The sequence below is a fragment of the Talpa occidentalis genome, unplaced genomic scaffold (assembly GCF_014898055.3).
Source record: "Talpa occidentalis isolate TD23 unplaced genomic scaffold, MPIMG_talOcc4v2.1 talOcc4.6, whole genome shotgun sequence".
Lineage (NCBI taxonomy): Eukaryota > Metazoa > Chordata > Mammalia > Eulipotyphla > Talpidae > Talpa > Talpa occidentalis.
In genome coordinates, this window is record NW_023604972.1 from 1,505,206 (window position 1) to 1,523,832 (window position 18,627).

At 67.9% G+C, this 18,627-nt stretch overlaps 1 protein-coding gene across 4 annotated transcripts in view; it reads left to right on the forward strand.

The window, feature by feature from the left end:
• The window catches only part of ABLIM2 (actin binding LIM protein family member 2), a 70,070-nt gene that overhangs the window by 13,301 nt on the left and 38,142 nt on the right, over positions 1–18,627 (forward strand). For all 4 annotated transcript variants that reach the window (XM_054687971.1, XM_037529469.2, XM_037529468.2 and 1 more), the window contains exons 2-8: positions 2,784–2,927; positions 4,260–4,443; positions 8,433–8,548; positions 9,906–10,032; positions 10,577–10,670; positions 16,159–16,246; positions 17,452–17,510. In XM_054687971.1, the coding sequence (XP_054543946.1) occupies positions 2,784–2,927; positions 4,260–4,443; positions 8,433–8,548; positions 9,906–10,032; positions 10,577–10,670; positions 16,159–16,246; positions 17,452–17,510 (812 nt within the window). The remainder of the gene's footprint in view (positions 1–2,783; positions 2,928–4,259; positions 4,444–8,432; positions 8,549–9,905; positions 10,033–10,576; positions 10,671–16,158; positions 16,247–17,451; positions 17,511–18,627) is intronic.

Consider the following 18,627-nt stretch of genomic DNA (forward strand, 5'->3'; position numbering starts at 1 on the left):
CAGACCCCTGCCGCCTCCGCCGGGCCTTTGCAAATCCCCTTTCCGGGACGCCGGGAACAGGTGCACTGCGAGGGTGGCAGAGTCTATTTCGGGTGCCGGGAGGCGCGGCCCTGCCCTCCCCACTCCTGTGGCAGCGGCCACGGGACGCTCCAGCGCGTCTGCCCAGTGGGGTGTGGCCCCGGGCGCCCTCGCTCAGCGGCAGCGCTTCTCAGGCCCACGCTCACGGGAGGCCTGGGGGAGAGGCAGGCGGGGCCCCAAGCTGCGCGTCCCGCGGGGTGGACGGCCAGTCGTCCTGGCCACGTTCTTTTTTTTTTTTTAAGATTTATTTATTTATTTATAGAAGAACCGGGGCACAGGCCAGAGGTGTGGGGGGTGAGAGGATTCCCCAGAGACAGAGCGGGGAGCAGAACAGGCAGACTGACTGAAACCCACTGCTGCGGGGAGCAGCGGGCGAGACAGGAGAGGTCTGCCGTGCCATGTGGGTAGCTCCCTGGCCAGCGGGGATTGAACCCGCTCTGCAGAGGCTGCGGGCAGCTTCACAGCGCTGCGCTCAACCGCCTGCACCACCAGGGGAGGCCCATGGCCACATTCTGAGCCCCACAAAGAAGCTCCAGGGCGAGATGCAGAGAGAGGGAGCCGGCCAGGGGTGGAGGGAGGGACGCAGTGACCACTGCGAGGCGTCCTCTCTGGGCTCAAGTGACCTGTACAGATGAGTGAGCTGAGGGTGGGGAGGGGGCTCCAGCCCCACACAGAGGCAGGTGAGCCCCGTCCTGGAGCCGGAACCCCTGGCGCTCCATCCCTGCTTCCCCCCACCCCATCTCCCTCGCCCTCCCTCCCTCCCTCCCCAGGCGACAGCTCCCCAGGGCCAGAGCCGGTCCTGTGGGGACATACCCCAGCCCGGGTTGGGCCAAAGGCCTGTGCCTGGGGGAGCCAGCAGTGACCGGTGGGGGCCAGTGGCCCAGGGGTGCCCACCTCCAACACTGCTCGGTGACAAAGCCTTGGGGCCTCAGAACGGGGGGTGCCACATGCAGCGCCCACACGCCTGCAGGGGACAGCCTGACCACTGGGGTGGATGCTTCCAGGCGCCCTCCTGGCCCTTGCTGACCGTGGGGGGAGGAGTAGGGGCTCAAGCGGCTAGGACAGGGCAGGAGGCCGGGCGGCCACCCTCAGCCCCTCCCTGCTTGTCACCTGCGTGTCCAGGCAGCGCCGCCCTGGTGGCTTGGGCGACTTGTGGCTAAGGATTCTGGGGTGACAGTTTTCAGAAGCAAACAGGGCCCACTGCTAACAAGGCCGCTGGGAAAGGGGTCCGTGTCCAGCGCAGGTGCTGGGGCTGGGCCTCTCCCTGCTGCCCTGGCCACCGCCACGCCCCGGCGTCTCCAGTCCCGCTCAGTCAGCCTGTCTCGGGGTCGGCAGCGGGCAGTGTGGAACTGGGCAGCTGCAGGACCCGCGAGGCCTGAGTCCCTGGAGGTTAGAGATCCAGAAGGTCCTGGCCAGAGTGACCAGGGCGGAGGCGCACCTGCACAGGTCCTTCCCCACCACGCCGTGTCCACTTCCTGCCAACAGAGGGCAGCGCCACCGCCCTGACCCCACAGCCGGGAGGCTTTGAGGGGCTCCCCACAAACCTGGTCTTAAAGCAGCTCCCCACCCCCAATTAAATGTGTTTCCCAGACCCAGGAAGGTGACTAGCAACGGTGCCTTGGGCACTCACTGCGGCTGGTCCCGGGAGCTGGCTAAGCCTTGTCCTGCCCCCTCCCCCGGGGCTGGTGACCTGACAGATGGAAGGACAGAGCCTGGGGTCCTAGGGCCTTGCCTGAGCTCACAGCTCCACAAGAGGCGAGGCTGGGGCTGCAGCGGGCCCCCGACCCAGCGCCCACACCCCCAGGACTCTGACAGCCCTGCCCCGCGTGTCTGGTGGCCCACATCCTGGCCTGCAGCCAGCGTCCGGCCGGACAAACCAGCCGTGGAGTCACGGAGACGCCGCGTCCTGTCCTCTGGGGGGACCGCAGCTTCCAGCCCCGCAGTCTTGGCCCGGCCTTGGCCACGGGTGGGGTGACTCGGCAGTCAGCCCCGGCTGAGCGGGGCCTGCGGTGAGGCATGGCTGGCGTGCTGGGGTCCGGCCAGGATCCCACGCCTCCCTCACAGGGGGTCTCGGCTTGCAGCCCGGAAGGCCTCGCCTTCTGCCTCCCCCACAGTTCTGATAAGTCACAGAGAAAGCGGCTTCTGCAATGAGTCTGTGGGGACAGGACGTGGGGGGTGGAAGCTGCTGCTGCTGCAGGTAACCCGGGGCGGCACTGCCCCCAGGCACCCGGGACGGGTCGCCGCGCAGCTCCGGCCTCGGGTCAGTGCAGGCTCTCAGGGGCGTCAGGGAGTTTGGGCGCCCAAGGAGGCTGGCGGGCCGTGGCACAGAGGCTGCGGGCCGGAGCCCAGCCCACCAGGACGGGGCCCAGCGGCGTCTGCACTGGCCAGAGGGAGCCAGATGCCCCCACACCCAGGCGCCTCTTCTAGTTAGCCAGTGCCCAGGCCCCCACCCCCCGAGCCCCCTCTTCTCCAGGAAGCTCCCCACCCCTCTGCCCACCTCAGCGCGTCCGCCCACCCAGGCCAGGGTCATCTCCCGGACACCAGACACCGCCGGCTGCCGTGGCTGGTGCCTGGGCCCTCAGCGACCATCGCCTCTCACCTCCTGACCACCACTGGCCCTGGGGGCGCGGGGTGGGGGCGCGGGGCACCCTCCTGGCTGCGATGCTCCCACCTGGCCCCTGCCCGCTAACGCCCCCTCCCCGCAGTGTCGGAGCGGCAGGCTGCGCTCGGCGCGCTGGAGAAGCCGCCCAGCTCGGCCATCCTGTGCAACACCTGCGGGAAGCCGTGCAGGGGCGAGGTGCTGCGGGTGCAGAGCAAGTACTTCCACCTCAAGTGCTTCGTCTGCAAAGGTGAGCTCAGCGGGGTCGGCCCTGGGCCGGGGCTTGGGAACCAGAGTCCATCTCCCTGCGCGGGGGCTCCCGGGGCCACCGGGGCCTGCCCAGTGGGGGGTTGGGGTGCTGCCGGGTCCTGCCAGTGTCCACTGCTCCCAGCGTCAGGTTTCAGGCCCAGGGACCAGCGTAGATGCCCAGCGTGGCCGGCACAGGACGCCCAGGGAGAAGGCCCTGGTCTCTGGCAGCACACGAGCACGTGGGCACCAGGCTAAGCTCGGCGATGCCTGAGCGAGCCTGCCTCGCCCTGCGCTGACTGGGTGGAGCAGGGGGCGGGGCAGAGGGCAGTCAGGGCACTGCCTGCCCCCCCGGGGCTCCGGTCTCCCGGCCCACCCTGTCGTCCTTCCACTTGGGGAAACCGAGGCACAGGGTGGGGGTGTGTCTTGCCCAAGCCGGCAGGTGGAAGCCAGAATATCTTGGAGGAGAGAGGGCGAGGGCAGAGGAGGGGGAGCTGGGGAGGAGAGAAGAGGGAGGGAGGGTGGGGAGGAGCTGCCCCAGGTCTTCAAACCCGCCTGTGGCCAGAAAAACCCGCCTGGTCTCCTGGACCAGCTCCGCACTCAGGACCCGCCTTTCCAGCACTGTCCTGCGGCCCTGCAGGGAACAGGCCCCCGGGTCAGGCGGACAGGCCACGGCAAGGGTGGGGGGGACCTGGGGAGGGGCAGGCTTCTGGACCTGGCAGCAGCCCGGGGGCTTGCGCGGGAGCCAGGGGAGAGGAGCAGGAGAGGGGGAGGGAGGTGGGGAGAGTGCACCCCACCTGCAGCTTGGCTGCTCCCCAATCTCGAAGAGCCCTGCTCCCCGGAGGCTGCAGGGGATACAACGGGGGAGCACACAGGTGACCCTTTGCCCGCCCTCTGCAGCACAGCTCCCAGGCAGGAGGGGTGCTGAGGGCTCAGGGACTCAAGGTTCTGTCCCAGCGTCCCCAGCCCTGGTCCCCGCAGGGTTTGGCCTCCTCCTCCCTGGGGAGGGGCTCCTCTGCCCCCGCCCCCGCGATGGCCCTCCCAGGACAGCGGGGGCATAGCAGGTGTTGCGGTTCAGCCACCTTTGGCCTGGCCTGTTGTGGCCACAGTGCCCTGGGGGCGGGGGCTCGTGAGCCAGCGTGCTTTGTCCTTGCCGGGGTCAAGCAGGCAGGGGAGTCTGGCCGGCCCCTCAGCCCCGAGGAAGTCCAGCACTGGGGCTGGGCCCGGCCTCCCCCCGGGGCTCAGGTGCCCCCAGTTTGCACAGGGGCGAGGCAGCGGGTGGTCCGGCGGCGGGGCTGCTGGGAGGCGTCTCCCACGCACGGCGCTTCTCCCGCAGCATGCGGCTGTGACCTGGCCGAGGGCGGCTTCTTCGTGCGCCAGGGCGAGTACATCTGCACGCTGGACTACCAGAGGCTTTACGGGACCCGCTGCTTCAGCTGCGACCAGTTCATCGAAGGCGAGGTGGTGTCGGCCCTCGGCAAGACCTACCACCCAGACTGCTTCGTGTGCGCCGTGTGCAGGTGAGCGCCGCCCCCGCCTGCCCCTCCCGCCCGCGCGCCCTGCCCTGCCGGACAGGGGGGCCGCTGGGCCCAGCTGGGGAGGCGAGACCAGGGCAGCCCGGCTCAGGCACAGCTTCGCCCAGCCCCTGCCTTGGCACAGCGCGGAGGCCCCTTCCCGGCACAGGGCAGGCTCCTGGGAAGCAGCGGACACTCGGCCCGCGTGGCTCCTGGGGGGTGTTGCCGGGCTCAGTCAGGGGAGACTTCGGGGTTGATCCCTGGGCCGTGGACCTAGTTACGGCGTGTGCCCTGGACAGAAGGGCTTGGGCGGGGGCGTGAGAGAGGAGGGTGCCAGGGAGCGCAAGCCCCAGCGTCCACTGCGGGTGTCTTGGCAGCCACCGTGGGCCGAGTGTCGGGTTTCCGAGCGCGGCGCCCAGCAGCGAGGCTGTGTGGTCACGGCCTGGACCACCTCCTCAGGGTTGTCGCTGTTTTAAAAATAATAGCAGGCGGCTCTGTTGTGCTGGGCCAGCTGGACTGGACTCCCCACCCCAGCAAGCAGCCGGACACTGGGCAGGACTGACCTGACAATTGCTGTCACTCTGGGAGCCCAGGCAGCTCGGGCCCAGGAAGGGAGGCGGAGGGAGGGGGCCTGGGGCCCAGCTCCTGCTGGAGCCCGCCCTGGAGCCGTGCCGGTGGGAGCAGCGGGTGGGCACAGGCGCTGCGCTGGGAGTCAGTCCAGAGGCAGGCCCCAGCTGGGAGAGCTGTGCGAGGAGTGTGCCTGCGGGCCCTCGAGCCTGCCCAGGCCTGAGGCCACTGGGACGTGGAGGGTCACTCGGCAAGGCAGGGGCGAGCAGCCTGGCTAAGCAGGCAGTCCCCGGGGCCGAGGGACTGCCATGCTCTGACCCCAGGGCAGAGTCTCGCTGAGCACCCAGGGCTGGCCCTCCTTGTGAGAGGATGGCGACGGCCCTAGAGCCACGCTGCGGGCACCGGCCCTGACAGAGTGCAGGGCGCAGCTTGAGACTGCACAGGTGCACACAGAGCTGGCCCCACGGCAACGCCGGCCCCCGAGGGAGACCCAGGCCCCTGCCCACCGCAGGGAGGGAGCCCTGTCCGCATCCGACCTACAGCGTGGGCCGCAGGGGAGCCAGGCCGGAGACGAAGCGGAGCCCCAGCTGGGGTAGCTGGCACGTGGGCGTGGTGGGGCGAGGCGAGGTCCCCAGTGTGCTGGCCCTGGGGAGCCTGACTGCCTAGGGCCCTATGGACAGAGACCAGGTGGAATTTCCAGAAAACTACATGTTCTAAAATGAGGACTTTCCCGAAAGGAACTAGCAGTGAGTTAGGGGCAACCTGGGAAAAGGCCAGCGAGCTCCAAGACTCCCGGTAGGAACTCTCCCGTCGGGAGCAAAGGGGGGAAAAGACTGAAAACCGTCCTTGTGATCTCTGGACGTAGATCTGTCTGTCTGTCTCGCCGGGGAGGGGAGACCAGAGGTCTGGGAGAAGACTGAGCACATTTGAAGAAGTAATGGCTGAAAACTTTCTAAACTGGATGAAAACCGTAAATCACTGGATCCAGAAATTTCAGTGAAACTTGAGCCGAGTAAATACGACTCCCTCCCCATCCCGTCCTGACCCGTTTCTGCAAACAGAAATAAGAAGACAGTCTTCAAGGCAGCAAGAGAACAAAACCGAGCGTGTCTGCCGGACAGAAGGGTGCCTTGTCCTCTCGTCCCAAGCCGCGCCAGGGGACCGCAGAGCAGCGTCTTGGAAGGCGGAACCAGAGAGTCCGTCAGACCATGTCAGACCAGCCCCGGGGTCTCAAACACGAAGGCAAGATTGCAAGGGCGTGTGTTTCTTTCTGGGGTGATGAAGGTGACCTCAGCTGGGTTGTGCAGATGGTTGGAGAACTCTGAATAGAAAAAGGCCCTGCGCATGTGCGCGTGGACACGTGACCGTTAGACGTGTGTGTGTGTGTGTGTGTGTGTGTGTGTGTGTGTGTGTGGTTAAAATAATGCCAATAGACGTGTCACCCGCAAAAAAATCCAAGAAAAAGAAAACTTGCAGACACAACGGCTGCGAGCTCACGGCGAGCAGAGCAGTCCTGCGCGGTCATAAGTGACAGCTGGCGAGCTGACGAGAATGATGCCAAAAGACGCTAAGAAAGCGCCAGGGCAAGCTCTGAGCTGGGACAAGTGTCTGCCGCGGGACCGGTCCCCGAAGCATCCGAAGGACTTCTCAGCTCAGTACGAGGCCTGTTAAAAATAGGCGAAAGGGCTTACCGGGTGCCCGCAAAGCACCCACGTGAGCACCCCAGGGACGGCAGCCGAACCCCGAGGAAGCGCGTCTCCACGCACCAGACCGACTCACCTGCGACGGCGCCCGCCACGGGCTGTGCGCGGAGAGTGGTAAGCGGGAGGCGCTGCTGCTCTGCCTGGGAGGCCAAGTCGCCCCATCTCTATGGAAACCAGTCTGGCAGCTTCTCATCGAATTAAATATACAGTCAGCGCGTGGCCCTGTAATTCCACTCGTTGCTGCTCCCCCGAGGAATGGAGTGCGCGCCCACAGTGCGTCCACAGCTGCTCCTGGCAGCCCAGACCGGTAGGCCCCATGCCCCCCGCGGGGCGGCACGGAGTGGCCGCTCTCCCCACTAGCGCACGCTCCAGGTAGCGGGAGCAGGAAAGACCCACTGTGCGCGTGGCCAGTGAGGCCCTCGTGCCAGCCACGGCCGGCCGGCCGGGTGTGGGGTGCATGCAGATGCTCACTGGGGCTTCTTGCAATGGGTGGAGTGCCCCTCCCACAGCCGTGGTGTTGCTCACGCGCGTGTGCACATTTGTCAAATATACCTCACTGAATTTGAATTCCTAACACGACAGCTGCCGCCTCTTCAGCTCTCCTGGTCCCGGGCAGCCTGCCAGAGCTGTCCACCTGTGTGTCCAAGGGAGGGACGCCTGCTGGGTGGGGGGTGGGGGTAGAATGCATGTGTAGATGGAGGCTGGCTGGACGGTGGATGGACAGGGTGGGTAGGGGGATGGGGGATGGTGATGGGTGACGGATGGGTGATGGATAGGTCGGTGGATGTCGTGTGGGTGGGCGTGTGGGTGACGGGTGGACGGGTGGGTAGCTGGGTGGGTGGATAGCAACCCTGCAGCAGGTGCTAGTTTATGAAGCAAGTGCTCAGGGGGCTGCGGGCCGATATTCGCTCAGATCACGCCTGCGAGGGAGAGGCCCTGCTCTGTTCCCTGTCCCCACTGGGCTTCCAGACAGTGGGGGTGAGGGCAGCAGGCCCAGCGCGGCCCTTGGACGACGAGGCGGGTGCAGCAGAAGCTGGAGGCTCCGGGTCAGTCAGAGCTGCGCAAGTGTGGGCCCCGGGGAAGGGCACAGGCCCCCTGGCCAGCTGGGCTGGGGAGGTGACCCAGTGCTGGCGGGTATCAGGTGGACACGGGCAGCCCCCTCTGGTCATCTCTCAGCCCCTGTCTGCAGGGGCCCGGCCCTCGCCCCTTGGGGACAGGCCAGGGGTGGCCCCTGTGCTGCTCACCCACCTCGCTCCAGGCTGCCGGGCAGGGACCTGACCCGGGCTGGCCGCCTCCCACAGCCCTGCGAGACTCTTGGAGCTCCCCTGCCGGCTGGTCTTGGTCTGACCGAGCTTCTGCACACGGCTCTGTGTGGCCCTAGGGAAGCTGACTCTGCTCTCTGGACTTTGGTTTTCTCGCCCACGAGGGAAACACGAAGCAAACCACCACCTTGACAAGCATGCGGGGGCCCTAGGGGGAGTCTGGGGCCCATCCGCGCCTGCCTAGCGGGCTTTCAGAGCAGCAGGCATTGCCGTGATGGCGGCTCAGATGCATCCTGGGTGGCCAGCGGAGGCAGTGGGCAGTGTGGGCAGCTGGTGAGGGCCGGTGTCCTGACCAGGCCCGAGACGGCTCTGCCTGGGCACTGTGACCGGGATGGGCTTCCCTCCCCAGGGCAGACGCCGAAGCTGGGGAGGGGCCTGGCCGGTGACACTTCTCTCCTTGCAGGTTGCCCTTTCCACCCGGGGACCGAGTGACCTTCAACGGGAAGGAATGCATGTGCCAGAAGTGCTCCCTGCCCACGGCGGTGGGCAGCGGCACCCACCCGGCCCAGGGCCTCTGGAGTAAGTGGGTGCCGAGTGGCCTGGCAGGGTGGTCCTGCCATGTCCGGGTAGGGCCCAAGCAAAAACTGCCACAGTGTGAAACTGGATAAGCGCAGTGCAGGGGCCTGGGAAGAGGAACCCGGGCATCCGTGCCATGAGCCCTGGCGCAGGCTGTGCCCCCCTCTGCCTGCACCCTGCCTCTGGGAAGCCCCCACCTCCTCCAGGTCCTCCCCCCACACCCTCAGCCCCCGTGGTCACTACCCCACCGTGGAGGGGTACCCCAGGGAAGTGGGCTCCACCAGGGCTTCCTGGGGACGGCAGCAGGGGTGAAGAGTCCTCCGTCTGTGCATTCACTCACTCAGTCACTCACATGCTCACTCACTCACTCATTCACCAAGCGCTTCCTGGGCCTCTGGCCTGTGCTGGCCCCCAGGGGCCCGGAGGCGAAAATCAACGTCCCTCCTGTCCCCTCGGCCCCAGCCGGGAGTGGGAGTCTGTCCTTCTGCTGTCGCCCAGGCCTGCGGATGAGTGTGAGCAGGGTGCTAATTTAGGAAAGGAAGAATCTGACCAACAGCCTGTGGGCGTTCATGTTTTTCATTCTTGAAAACAGCTCCGGCCGCTGCGGAGAAGAGAAGCCGGGCTGGGCACAGCGTCTGTGGGCTCTGCGCCTCCTGCCCACACTCACACTCACTCACGCTCGCTCACACACACTCACACACCCCGGGCAGGTCTTGTGGCCTGTCCCTGCCCTGAGGGCCCCTGGCCTCTCCAGCCCGGTGCTGCAGCACACGAGCCTAGTGGGGGACACCCAGGGCCACGGCCAGAGGGTCAGGGGGCCACTGGGCTGGAACCCCGAGGCCTGAGCACGAAGCACCTGGGAGCCCCGGGACTTCCTGGCTGAGGCAGCCCAAAGGGTGCGGGGAGGGGGTTGGAGCAGACACCCCACTGGGACCACAGCTTGGACAGCACTGACCCCCTGGGGCTGCAGGCGGGGCTGGAGGGCTCCTGGGGTGGGGGTTACTGGGAGAACATCAGGCAGGAGGCTGGGGAGGACACGGGGCTCCAAGCTCTGGAATGCAAGGCTTTTCCCCTGGGGGTCACAGCAGCTTCCTACCTGTCACCTCTGCGTGGCCTGGGGCAGCAGCCCCCACCCAGCGCCCTCTTCCTGCCCTCGGGAGGGGAGGCCTCTGGCCACTGCATTCCAGGGTCCCCGCTTGACCAGCCCGCATGCAGCAGGCAGCAACGAACTCCTAACTTGTTTTCCTCCTGCTCCCGCTGACCGTCGTGCAGCCGGCCCCTCCAGCCCCCGCGGCCGACCGCCCCGGGCCCGCCCCTCGGTCCCTCGCCTGACCCCGCTGTGTTCCCGCCTTCCTCCCAGGCTGCGGCGGCTGCGGCTCGGAGATCAAGAACGGCCAGTCCCTGGTGGCTCTGGACAAACACTGGCACTTGGGCTGTTTTAAGTGCAAGACCTGCGGGAAACAGCTGAACGCAGAGTACATCAGCAAGTGAGCGGCGTCTGCGGCGGCCGGCACCCCTACCCCCCGCCCTCCAGGCACCCCTACCCCCTCCTCCTGCGCCCCGCCCCTGGGATGGGGCACCCCTGCCTCCCGCCCTCCGGGCGACCCTGTGCCTGTGCCCTGCCCACTGGGCACCCTACGCTCTTGCACCCTTGGGTCCTGCCATGCCCCACCCTCAGGTGCTCAGGGGCTCCACAGGATGCTGGCTCAGGAACCAGGAGCGCCTTTGTTGCACCTCCTTCCTTCTAGGCCCCCCGTCCCTCGGTGCTGGGGTCCCCCCGGAGAGGGCAATGAGATGAGAAGGTGAAATAGGCCCAGACCCGGCTTCCCCTCCCAGCTGTGGGGCCCCTGGGCCAGCGGCCCTCGTAGCCCCGGCCTCCCTGCTGTGGGATAGAGAGACCCTGCTTCTCGGGCCCAGAAAACCTGCCCCTCGGTCGCGTTGCTACCTGGGGCCAGAAGAAGGGGCGACCCCCACAAGGGGGCCCTCTGTGGGAGTCCCGGGGAGCCCAGCCCTGACCCCCTGTCCCCGCAGGGACGGGCTGCCCTACTGCGAGGCCGACTACCACACGGAGTTCGGGATCCGCTGTGAAGGCTGTCAGAAGTACATCACCGGGCACGTGCTGGAGGTGAGGGCGGCCCTGGGCACCTGCTCGGTCCTGCCGCGGCCCGACCCCGCCAGGCGGCCCCCTGTGCTGCGTGTCTGCGCCCCCTCCAGCCTCTAGGCTGCCCACTGAGCCCCCCCTCCCCCGGGAAGCCTGTCTGTGGCACACTCTGCCCTGTGAGCTGGACGTGGTGGGAGAGCTGCGGGGCTCGGGGAGCTGAGTCTCCCTTTCCTCTCTGAGGGCCCAGGGTCTCTCCAGGGAGCGGCAGCAGGACTGGCCCCGGGGGGCCGGAGAGGCCACGGGCAGCCCCTGGGCGGGGACTTCGGCTGCTGTGTCTCGATCAGCCGGCCTCACGGCGGGGCCCTTGGTGGAAGTCACCTGCACCTCACACTGTCCGCGCACCCCCGGGGGGCGGGGGAAGACAAACCAAACCCCACTCACCCATTTCAGGGGCCTAGGCCCGCCCCGGCTTTGTGCTGGGGCAGATGGTGGCTCTCTGGCTGGCACAGGTCCGTGGGAGGTCGGGGTAGGAAGGGGTATTCCCTGGGGGGTCACCGGAACCCTGGGGGTGTTCATGCCCCCTCCAGACGTCGGCGCTGCCTAGCTGCCTGCCACCATCACCCTCACTCCCGGTTGGGAAACCTGGCGGCCAGCACCCAGGGGCACGGTGTCCTGGGAATGTCCCCTGAGGGCTCCCCCGCCCCGCAGCCCCTCTGGGCGACCAGGCGCCCTGCTCGAGGCTGGGCCTGCCCACAGGGGGGCCAGGCTGGGCCAGCAGCTGCACCCAAGCAGGGCGGGGGGCCACGGAGCAGCTCCCGCAGAGCACTGAGGCTGATTTTCACCATTGCCTGTGATGGGACACCCAGGGGCATGGGTACCGAGGGTGCCCTCGGGCTCAGGGAGACCAAGCCGATGTTGCTCCCCATGTTGCCCCTGGCCTGTCTGCCTCCTGACACCTGTGGGACCCCCTGCACCCTGGGGTGGGGCCACGTCCCGTCACCTCCTCAGTGAATCTGTGAGGGGACCCAGCTTAGTGCTGGCCCTGGCCACTGGCGGGGCGGGCCTCCCGGAAGGCAAGGGTGACCCTCTGCAGGGCCAGTGCCGGGGTGGTGCCGTGAGGGCCCCCACCCGCTACTCCGGTTTATCAGGACCGGCCTGGAGGGCGGGAGCGCGGGGACCCCGCGGGCTGAGCTGGCTGCAGCGAGCAGAGGCCTCCCGGGAAGATTGATGCTTTTGTTTTTCCTCTGCCGAGCTCCTGGCTGGCTGAGCGCGGCTCCGCACCGCCTGAGCTTCCTCAGCCTCCTCCTGCGAGGTGGCTGCCGCGGGCGGCGGGCGGGCGGGGACCGCGGGCTCGCGCTGGGGGAGCTGCGTGGGGCGCGCCGGGGCTGGGCCCAGAGCACCGGCGCCCTGCAGCGGTGGCGGGGGGCTCCGGGCGGCGGGGGAGCTGTCCGGCCTCTGGCCCTGCTGCCGCCCTCGCGTGGCCGCGCTCCCTGGACTTCCACAGCCGAGCAGGTAGGCAGTGCCGCTGGGCCGCGCGGAGGCGGGCAAGGGCCGCGCCGCCTGGGGCCGGAACCTCAGTGGGGTGGGGGTCTGGTCAGCAGCTGCGGGACCCCCAGCCGCTTGTCACCCCGCTTGCCGCCTGAGATGCCTGTGGGCACCCAGGACGTGCCTCCCGCGGCGCCGGCGAGGTGGCCTGTGCCTCGGAGCCGGGAACGGCCTCGCGCAGGTCCCTCCCCTCGCTGGGCTGCTCTGAGTACCAGCTCCTGCCTCCCACCCTGCAGGCGTGCCTCTGCGGGGCCTGCGGCGCTGGAGGAGCCTCTGGGGCCACCGGACTGAGGGGCCGGTGGCGGGCGGGGCTGGGGCAGGCCTGGGCCTGGGGGCGGCCTGGGGTCTGGGCGGTTGCGCTGCAGGGCAGGGCAGGGGGATGGTGTGAGGCCTCCTGGCTCAGTCCTCAGCCCCAGCCCCACCCGCCCCCTGTTTTGTCCTGGCAGGTATGAGCTGGGAGGCTTCCCCGGCGCAGGTGGGGGTGCTGGGGGTGAACAGGGTGCATCTGGCTCAGCCTCGCCCCCATTAACCCTGCGGGCCTTGTCTGAGCCCACTTGCCTGGTGCAGCTTGTTGGTCTCCACGGCAACCAGAAGCCGGGGTCCCTCTGCCGTCACTGATTAATTCCTCCCTCCTGCCTTCCTCCCTCTCCTCCTGCCTTGCTTCCTCCACCATCACCTGTGGATCCTTCCAGAGCACGTGCTATGTCCCAGGCGGGCTGCGTGCCCATGTCATGGCCATGGGGGGCGGGGGCCCTGTCTGCAGGCTGCCCCGCCTGGTCAGGGGCAGCTCCGTGCCCCCTCCCTCGAGGGGCACCGTCCCCGGGGCTGCAGGACGGCAGGGGCTTGTCGCCGTCTGCCTGGCCCTTCCGTCCGCGTCACCCGTAGCCGGGGCTTGCGCTGGGGGGAGGCGCCTGGTCAGCCCGGTGTTCCCAGATAGAGGGAAGGAGTCCCCACCATGGAGGGCGAGGGGTCCCGAGGCCCCAGGCCCTGTTTGGGATGTTTGTGAGCTGGTGATTTTCAGGGCCGCTCGGGAGTCGCCGCTCGGTATCAGCCATCGCGGCGAGTGGTCACCCAGCCTCCGGTTTCCTTTTGGTGATTCAGAAGGGAAACTGCTCCAGCCGCTGCTGCTGCTCCCCGGCTTGGGCAGCGCCGGCCGGTTTGGTCGGCCCGTTGGGTACTGGTGACGCCACCCCCGGGTGCCGACACCCCCTCACAGAGTCCTCGCAGGAGGACAGCTCCAGGGCCTCCGGCGTGTGGGGTCCTGAGCCGCCGCAGGCACCGCCCTCGCGGCTCCTCCCCCCTCCCCGTCAGGCCTCCCCAGCTTTAGTTCATGGGCTTGGGGCGAGACCCTCCCGTCCATGCCAGAGCCACCCCCCTCCTGGCCCCCCGGCCTCGGGATGCCCTTCCCAGCAGCAGTGTCAGGGGTGGTGACAGCGGCTGCCTGGACCTTCTATCTAGGACCCCCGGCCTCAGGGAGCCGGTTGTCTTGTCCAGCCCTGCGGACAGGAGACCGTCCTGTCCACTTTACAGATGGGGTCACTGAGGCCCGAGCCCCACAGCACAGCCCCGCCACGCGGCCACGCACTGGGGATCTGGGCTGAGCGCCTGAGCTTGGGGCAGGTCCAGGTCCTCCGCCAGCTCAGCTGTGACACCCCGTGGCCTGGGTCAGACCCACCGGGTCTCCACCACAGACGGAGAGTTCCAGAACGTGGACTATCCCTGATGTGTGGTTCCCACTGAGGTCTGGATATGTGTTTCCTTGGCGATGGTGAGGGCAGGGCCTCCGTGGGTCCTGGCCTCCTGCACCTCCTCCTGGAGGGACACCCCCTCAGCCCCGGTCCATCCCGCGGGTGGCTGGGCTGCGGTGTGTGGGCGTGAGGGGTCTCGTCACCAGGCCCAGCAGATGGCCGTCAGCTGCACGTCCGCTCCGAGGGCCGCCGGCCCTTTCTGGGTGACCTTGGACACTCATCAGGCGTTAGCGTCTATGAAGCTGGATTTTCCCCTGTTGTTCCGTGGCCCTTTGGCTTTTGGGGCCATGAAGATGTACCCCTGAGTTTTCTTCTAAGAGTTTTGTGCTTTTAGCTTTTACAGTGAAGTCTGTTTAGTGGGGAGACCCTCCTGGGGTGTGTCCCACATGGGCTGCACACAGGCCACGCAGGTGCAGTTCAGGGCACTCTCACCTGCTGGACGAGCCAGGAAACCAGCAGAGAGCAGCCCAGCACCCACCCCCGCCCCCGCCGCCCGCCAGGGCAGCTGTCCCGGCCTGGGGACACAGACTCTTGCCCCCTGCCTTGAACCTGGTAACGTGGGGCTGCGCTTCATGTCTGGGAACTGGGCCATCAGAGGCGTCCTGGAGGGCTCAGGGTGTGGGCAGAGAGGGTGAGGACGGGGCACCTGGCACCCCCGGCGTCTGGAGCACCAGGCAGGCATGGAGCAGCCCCAGGGCCGGGTCCCTAGACGCCACCCGCTCGGCCCCTGCCTGCCGTGTGGCCTCTCTTGGCTCCTCCGGAGACGCAAACTGCCTCACAGCGGCGTGTCAGCGTGCAAGGTGCGTCTGTTCCGGATGCAGAAACTTGGCTGCGGTGCTCTTATTTTTGGAGCCTGAGGCTCTGCCAGGTGCTGGGGTGGGTGCAGCAGCGCCCTCATGTGGCCGGGGCATCTCCTGCTCGGCCCTCATCCCCGCAGGCGGTCGGCTTCAAGCCTGTCGTCTTACAGATGTCCCCGAGGGTCCTCCCTGAAGGGGCGCAGGGTGTGGGCCGGGTCGGGGTGCTCTGTGGGGAGCCAGCATTTGACAGCCAGGTCATTTCTGCTTTGGAGGATTGGGGGCCTTCCGGCCCCCTTTTACACACCAGGAGGGGAGTGCTGCTCCCCTCAAGCCCACCCTCCAGGGCTCACTGCCGGGGGGGAAAATGACCCCAAGTAATCGCCAAGCCTGGGAAGGGCACAGAGGGAGCCCAGATCAGGAGGCACCGGGGGGCTCTGGGAGGGTGGCCTTCGGGGTGCATGAGCTATGTCGGGGTGGCGGGGGGAGGGTACGAAGGGCACTCTGTGCAAAGGGCTTGGCGCGTGCAAAGGCCCATCCTGGAGCATCCAGGATGCTCCAGGATGCTGGGGTTCAGCTGCTGCTTCTGGGGAGAATCCCTTGGCCAGGATGCCGGTGGACGCGTGGCTCAGCACACGGGGCACCCAGCAGAACAGTGTGTGCTGACCCGGGGCCCCGGGCTTCGTCGCCGGCCCGGTGGAGAAGGGAGAGGGGCAGAGGCTTACGGCGCACGTTACCGCTTCACTGACAGCCGGGCCGCGTGATCACCGGTTCCTGCGCGGGCAGAGGCGCTTCAGCTTCTCCCATCTGGGAGAGGCGGCCTGGAGTCCGCGCCCCCGCCTGCCCCCGCACTGGGGACGCCCCCAAGTGATGCGAATGCAGTGCACGGGGGGCGACTTTCTTTTGCACAGTGTAGAAATAAGCCGCCGGTCAGTGTAACGTGTTCAGGTGACTCCAGGGTTCCCGTTTTAACCTAAACTCATGAATTTTAAGGATTATAAAAATAGTAAATGCTAATCGAGAAAATTGGGTAATACAGAGACACAAAAGCAAAATCCTCATCCTTTCCCGCCCTCCCTTCCGGGCTGTCCGCCCCCACCTGCCTCGCCCCCGTCCCCTCCCCCTCCCCCTCCCCCTCCTGCCCACCCCGAGATGCAGAGGCGGAGGGGCCCACCCTTGGTCGGCCGCCCTGGGCTGGGGGAGGGGGGTTTCTGCTCCACCCCTGGCCCGGCAGGCGTGAGCGTGGTTCCGTGCCCAGCAGCCTGGACGCCCATCCCCCGCCCGGCTCTGTCCCTGGGCCGTCCGTCCAGCCCCGTGGCGGCCCCTGTCACGCACCAGGCCGGCACGCCCGCGCCCCTGCAGCCCCAGGTCGTGCCCAGGGCGGGGCGGGCGGCCATGCGATCGCCCTCTGCCGTGTCTCCGCAGGCGGGGGAGAAGCACTTCCACCCGGCGTGCGCGCTCTGCGTCAGGTGCGGCCGCATGTTCTCGGAAGGGGAGGAGATGTACCTGCAAGGTGAGAGCACAGGGGCCCGCGCAGGCGGGAGGGAAGCAGGCGCGAGGCGGGCCGGAGGGGCCCTGTGGGTGTGGTGGCTGGCTGTGGCGACGCGGACATGACCGACCCTGAGCACGGAGCGGTGAGGACCCGGGCCCCCCAGTAAGGTTGACGCCCCCAAACGGAACCACTCGTGCGACCGCTGGCCACGTCACTCACCCGCGCGGACAGGCGCCGTGTCCGCGTGGGAAAGTGGGTGGAGAGAAGGACACACAGGAGGAGGCCACGGGGGGCACCCGGGCCTCACTGCGGCCCGCGGGCATCAGGGTTGGCCGTGTCGTCCCTCACAAGCCCGAGCTCACCCTCCCCGCTCCAGGAGGCCCGTGGTGGGCGGGACGGCGCCTCCCGGCAGCCCCACAGAGCTGGGCCCACGGGGAAAGCTGGAGCAGGGTGGCTGACCGGCCGGCAGGTGACGGGGCCCAGGCAGGGTGAGAGCAGCAGGCTGGGGCCGGCCAGGCTCTCCCCAGTGACCAGGTCTCCGGTGTAGGAGGCCCGTTGTGCAGGCCTGGGAGGGGCGGGCAGGGGCTGGCACACAGGGCCCCGCAGGCCGCTGTGCAGGTGTCAGGCCCAGTGACGACACCGGGAGGCCTGGGCTGGTGTCGCCTGTTGTTCCTCGAGTCCTTGGGCCCTGGTGGTGGGTGCTGGGTGTCGGCCTCACTGATGCTGCACAGTCGCACCACTCGGCTCCAGACGCGCTCTCCAAGGTCCTGGTCTCAGGACAAAGATGGCTTCACGTCCTGGACTGAGACGGTGCCCAATTCTGGGGCTGCCCTGGCCCTCTGTGGGGCGATGAGCCTGACTCTGGGCCCAGCTCTCTGGTCCTGGTCTCCAGGCCCTGTCACGGCTGGGTCCCGCAGCCGGGGCTTCTCTTGGGGCTCAGACCACCCCCCCGCCCCGGCCTGGTCACCTCAATGTCTCTTCCTGTGTAATTAGAGACTGATGTGCACCCCGACTTGTTTGGGGGGCGCAGGAGTCGCGCAGACCTGCCCCACCTCCACGCGTGCACCTGAGTGAAGCAGCGGCTGGAGCAGAATGGGTGTGAGGAGGGCGGCTGGGTCCGGGGAGGGTGCTGGGATCCTCAGGGCGAGTGAGAGCCCGAGGCCGCTGCTCTCTCCTGCCGCAGGCCCGCGTCTCGGGTGGACACTAACCGTCCCGTCTGTCCGCAGGGTCCTCCATCTGGCACCCGGCGTGTCGGCAAGCAGCCAGGACTGAAGACAAGAGCAAGGTGCGCAGGGTCACCGTCCTTGCCGGTGCATGTCCGCCTCTTGATAGAGCCGGGTGACCGCTGACCAGCAGGCGGGCTTCCTGCCCAGCCCCCTGGGCCGTGAGCAGGGGCACAAGGTCCTGGGGTTGCAGTATCAGCTGAGGGGCAGTGGGGGCCCCGTGCTGGCCTCCTGGCCCCTTGGCCATTCATCACACACCGATGCCGTGAGGCTTGGAGTCAGCTGGGAGGGTGGCAGGTCCCGGCCCCGAGGCCGCGCGCCCCTCATGCCAGCTGCAGTCCCAGGCCGGGCTGTCCAGGTGCAGGAGTTTGTAAGGGGATTCCCAAGATGTGCGGAGGCTCCCGTCGCAGTTGGGGTTTCTTTCAGGGGAGGACGGGTGTGAATCAGCCCAAGGCCCCGGGACAGGCGCGTGGGGCAGCACCAGCCCCCGCCTCCTGATGGAGTCGGGACAAACTTCCTCCCGGCACCCACAGGGCAACACGTGCCCCGAGTGTGCCCCCTCCGGGGACCTACTGGGGCTCCACTTGCTCACTGACCGACTGCATGGTTGACTCACACCCCAGGGCCACTCTGGGTCACGTGGTCATGCTGCTGTGGCTTGTTCTGGGGTAACAGCTGGACTCTAGAATCCAAGGTCAGGCAACAAGGGACAAAGGGAAGCTGGTGGCCCGGGAGGGGCAGGGGCTTGGCTGCCTGGGCCTGCCGCCCCCCGGGGCCACAGGGCCACCACCCCCATGTTGGCTGAGTTCTCAGAACCGCCCCTGGGTTTCTGTAACCTGTCAGGCTAGTGCAGGATGAGACTTAGGTGGGGGGACCCGCCTGCTCCCCAACCCGAGTGCTGGGGACAGGTGAAACCCTCAGGTTCCCAGCCCTGGGGAGGACTCGGGGCTCCCATGCTGGCCAGGGCTGGTGCTTGGTGGCTTGGACTGAGCGGCTGGCCCTGCGGTTCCCCACCCCCACGGCCTGGAGATCTGAGCCAAGGAACCAGGGAGGAGCCGAGTCCCTGCCTTTACCCTGCGGCCGAGAGGCCCGCTCCCGAGGAACAGGGCAGCGTCCTGACGCGACAGGAGGAGCCTTGCCCTGGTGCTGGCTCTCTGCCCCCAGCCGTGTGGCCTGGAC